Genomic DNA, 5180 nt, shown 5'->3' with positions numbered 1-5180 from the left:
GGCAAGATATGACAAAATAACACTTTATAAATTATCAAGGGCTCATGAGGGAGGGGGGAGTGGGGATGGAGGGGAAAAATGAGGACCTAATGCCAGGGGCTTAAGTGGAGAGGAAATGTTTTGAGAATGATGAGAGCAATGAATGTGCAAATGCGCTTTACACAACTGATGTATGTATGGATTGTGATAAGAGTTGCATGAGCCCCTAATAAAATGATTAAAAACAAAACAAAACCAAAAAACCTTATGGATCACAACTGTCTGACTCACTTGGTATAGGCATATTATGGGGGGTGGGGGGTTTATTGCTAGAGGAGGACATTATATTTGGTGGAGCAGAAGGGAAAGGGAGGGCAGGATGGCATGGCAGAACAGCTGCATGGATCGATGCGAAGGTACTGACGATGGAAAGGATGAGGGATCTCCGGGCTATATCTCTTTGTTGTACATGAGTCTGCTACAAATCAGAGTCAGCAAGATGGTAGCTAACAAGTGTCTGTCAAGGATCCATCACACTTATTATGTTATCCAACAGGACCTCCGAAATATGAAACAGCACCCTCCCTGTGGGTACTGGCAAGGATTGGTTGGCATCACATGCAGCTATTTATTGTTTCTCTCCGTGTGTTATTTCTGAATGGCAACACACACACACTGCTCTTCCCAGCCAGCTGGTGGTTTAAGCATGTGGTTACAAAGGCTTGACATTTTTATTATAAAAGGGAATAAAGGAAAGCTGCAGAAAGGCAGTAGAGTCAATTGTCATGGAAGTACGAAGTGTTAAAGTACATGGTCATCCTTTGGAAGCTGTGGAAACGGAAACAAGACTCACCAGGACCTGGCTGGGGTGTGTGTCCATCTCTCCCTTCCATTTCTGCTGGCTCTTCCTTGTTCTCAGGCAGTGGGTCAGGTGCTGACTGGGCAAGGACTTCTTTGTCACAGTGAGGGTCAGTGCCAACTTCTTTGGAGGTGCCTTTCTGAGAACCATCCTCCTCATGACTGTCTTTACCTGGGGTATGGCTGACACCATCTATTGGTAAAATGATAAAACAGACAAATGCCAATTTAGAGAAGGCCATTATTATTTATGCTAAGTCTGGTTAATAATATAAAGTCTAAAAAATGTCACAGATAGGTCTTTTTTTTTAGATAGGTCTTATAAAAAGAAATAAAGCCAACACCATTCTGTCTGTCAGAACATATTTCCTGAAAGTCTACTACATGCCAGGGACTATTATAGGTGCTGGAGAAACAGTAAGGCACATGGCTGGGAAGCCCCCATTTCCTGATATTCCCACTCACCGGGGGAGAAAAGCAGGAAACAGGAAACCAAGTGTGGTAGTCACATCATCTCATGTCGACTTGAAGATATATAAAAGTGTAGAGGTGGTCTTCAACCTGTCAATCAGGTCAAAGCCTGATGGTGACTTCTTGTGGGCATAGCCTTCTCATAAGGAAGGTCCTGGAAACCTCCCCCCCGTCTCTCAGCCTTCACCTTCCTGCTGGCAGACCTTGATTTTGGCCAGAGCCACCACGATTGGATCCACATGACTTTGCACCCACCTGCCTGTGATCTTCCTGCATACTGTATCATTGCATGTGACTGTGTGAGTCTGAAGAGGGAATTATGGACTGGTATCAGATTTATGGACTTGAGTTGGACTGGGATGGGATGCATTCTTGATATATACAATTACTTCTTGATAGAAAGCTCTTTCTTACACTTATACGAGTGTCTCTGGATTTGTTTCTCTAGTCAACTGGCCTAACACAACAAGTCATTGTTATTGTATGCCTTTGAGTTGATTCCAACTCACAGTGACCCTAAGGTCATTGCAGAACTGCCCCAGAGGGTTTCCTGGGATATAATCTTTATGGGAGCATCCCTCCAGGTCTTTTCTTCCACAGATCCACTGGGGAGTTGGAACTGCTGACCTTTCGGTTAGTAGCCAAGTGCTTAATCAGTGAAGCCCAACATCTTAAACAAACAAATAAAATGGTCTTTTCAGGGAAAAAAAGAATAAAACAGGGGTTTATGAATAAGGAGAGAGGAAGGCACTAGTTTAGCAAAAGCTGCCAGGGTCAAGCTCCTGAGGACTGTTCTTGAACACAGGAAACCTGGTTTGGGGCTTGTCCCAAGATTTTAAATGGAACTGAAGTCATTGCAGGTTGCAGACAAGGGAATAACAATGAGCTAAGTTTAAAAAGGCTGGTTCTGATTTCAGTGTAGAGAAGGGCCTTAAGTGGACAAGAGAAGAAGCCAGGAGACCAACGGGGAGGCTCGGGGAGGCTCCTGAGGTCTTGGAGACATGGTGGCAGCGATGAGGATCCTCTGAACAGAATTTGGCAACGGATCAAGTGTGGGAGGTGAGAGATCAAGGATGCTACCCAAGTTCTTAGAATGATATAGGGATAGTAGGGGATCAAAAATTCCATTCGGACATGCTGAGTGTGAGACGACCAGGAGCTATTAGGGCCATGTTAAATTGGTTACTGGATAGAGCAAGGCTGAGATCCAGTGGAAAGAGAGAAAAATCTGGGAAATGTGTGCTGGAAGTGGTTAGATATAAATACATATGTTAAGATACGAAATGCACAGAAAAACACTACATATTGACCAATATTCACTTTCCATGTGTACAATATCAAATTTCATTGAATGTTTTAGAGATTGGATGACCCAAAACCCACTGCCACCGAGTTGACTGTGACGCAAAGTGTCCCTATACAGGGTTGGAGGCTTTACAGAAACAAGCAGCTCTGTCTTTCTCCTGGGAAGGGGCTGGTGGGTTTAACCACCGACCATGCAGTTTTCATCCCACACATAATCCACAGTGCCATCATAGCTTCTTAGGGAATGAAATAACAACCTCGTATCATAGTGGCTTACTCAATGGGCTGCTAGCCACAAGGTCAGCAGTTTGAAACCACTGGTCACTCTTTGGGAGACAGATGAGGTTTTCTACTCCCGTAAAAGAGGTAGTCTCAGAAACCCATGGGGGCAGTTCTACTGTGTCCTATATGGCTGCCCTGGGTTAGAATCAATGGCAGAGTTTGTTTCTTTTAGGACTGCATTACCCAAGCATTGGTTCTTTAACGTTTTGGATTTCATGCTATGTGATTGGCATTGTTAAAAAATTTAGATGAATTAAACTTAATTCTGCTTTTCAATACTTTTGGAGTAAATTCAAATCAAAGCTGGAAATCATCATACCAAATTGTAACAACTTAAATGTAACAATTGTAACTTTAAAAAATACTTTCATTGGGGCTCTTACATCTCTTATCACAATCCATACATTCATCCAGTGTGACAAACACATTTGCACATATGCCGCCATCATCATTTTCAAAGCATTCTCTTCCCACTTGAGCCCCTGATATCAGCTCCCCCATTTCTTTCCCCTCCTTCACGAACCCTTTATAAGTTATAGATTGTTAATTCCATATCTTACATCATTCTACATAGCCCCTCACCCACTTTTGTTATTCATCCCCCTGGGAGGGGGTTCTAGATTGATCCTTGTGATTGAGTCCCCCTTTCTCCCACCACCCTCCCCTAATCCTCCTGGTACCTATAGTCTCCTTGTTGGCCCTAAGGGGTTTATCTATCCTGGGGAGAGGGCATGGAGTGGAGATCCAATGCCCATCTGCAGACAGAGGGGTCACAGGGAAAAGATGAACCAGTCAGGGTGCAGTATTACACCAATGAAACACACAACTTTCCTCTAGTTCTTTGCTGCTTCCTTCACCCCACTATCATGACCACAATTCTACCTTACAAATGGGATTAGACCAGAGCTTGCAGGCTGCTACAGATAGAGCCCGTAACACAAGGAATCCAACATTCGTAACTTTTATGCATAGTCATATCACTGTTGGAATATTGTTTCTCTTTCATCAGATTGTTTCACCTTCACAAAAGGTACCACTGTTTTGTTTGAAGTGGCTTGGCTGCTTATTAAATCATGTGTACAGAAACTTTCATTGTTCCCCCTGGCATTATAAAGGAAAAATCAGAACTAGGAAGCCCCTACTAACCTATGGTAGTGTTGCTCTATCACTCAACTTACATATTCAACATGAACTGCCACTAAATTATAGCCATGAGAGACTTTATTTTTATTGCCTGTAGCAGTTGGATCTGATAATGCTAATTGTGACAGGCATATTAAATGGCACAAGCTTGTGGTTCCAATTCCATTCATAGACAACAGGTGCCCACACTACAAATATAGTCATCCAGATGGCAGCCTTGTCAGTTTTGGTCGGGACACCAGAATGGAAAGAGAAAAGACTCAGATACTTATTATATTTTCCTTCAGATTCAAATGAAGACAAAGGAGACCAAAGGCAGGCAGGGTGGAATGGCAAGAGTGGGACTTATATCTTAGTGGAGTCTTCTGTTAATGTCCATACTCTGGAGAATTAAAGTATGATTGAAAACCAGACATCTGCAATTATTATGACTGATAACATGAGCACAGTACTTCCATTTTCCAAAATTATTCACTTGGCTTTTAAAACTTTTATCACCAAAAAACTCTCTATCAAATTGGAAATAAAAGGAGCATCAATAATGATTTCTAAAGACAATCGCATTCATCATTATTGATAATAATGATTAATAATAATACTTTCAGAAACAGAAATGACATATAATACTATAAAATATACTTTAAATTTTTAAATCTCTACTTCAAAAATAATGTTTTAGGAAAGAATAAATTCATGGAACACCTCAAATTGGTTCTTAAACAAAGGTTCAAACTGGTCTGCCTGGCCCACTAAGCAAGCCCCGAATGGACCCACATTTACAAAAGTGAATGACCTGGCACAAGAACTGAAAAATTACAGGTGAATTCTTTACCAAAAACTTGATCTCCATCTTAGAAAACAAGGAACAGCTTGCATGTTGCACAGCAACCAAATCACTTGACCAGCAGAGTTAGAAACAGTGGTGTCCTGCTCAAAGATAGTGGCTGATAGCATTGCTTTGAATGTGTGCTATTCTCTACAGTCCCAGCAATATTCTTGAAGGCAAACAAGTGGCCATCTAGCTCAGAAACAACGAAGCCCACAAGGAAGAAGCACACAAGCCTGTGTGATCATGAGGTACCGAAGGGATCAGTTATCAGGCATCAAAGAACAAAAAAATCATATCATTGTGAATGAGGGGG

At 42.0% G+C, this 5180-nt stretch overlaps 1 protein-coding gene across 1 annotated transcript in view; it reads right to left on the bottom strand.

Moving 5' to 3' along the window:
• Window positions 1-5180, bottom strand: part of ZRANB3 (zinc finger RANBP2-type containing 3) — a 259543-nt gene that overhangs the window by 33326 nt on the left and 221037 nt on the right. Inside the window, exon 14 of the mRNA XM_030887987.2 lies at window positions 833-1030. Coding sequence (XP_030743847.1) covers window positions 833-1030 — 198 coding nt within the window. The remainder of the gene's footprint in view (window positions 1-832; window positions 1031-5180) is intronic.

Source organism: Echinops telfairi, unplaced genomic scaffold, assembly GCF_000313985.2.
Source record: "Echinops telfairi isolate 266 unplaced genomic scaffold, ASM31398v2 ScPeMD7_4;HRSCAF=17, whole genome shotgun sequence".
Lineage (NCBI taxonomy): Eukaryota > Metazoa > Chordata > Mammalia > Afrosoricida > Tenrecidae > Echinops > Echinops telfairi.
The sequence above is the reverse complement of the archived record's forward strand: the minus strand, read 5'-3'. Positions and strand labels throughout refer to the sequence as shown.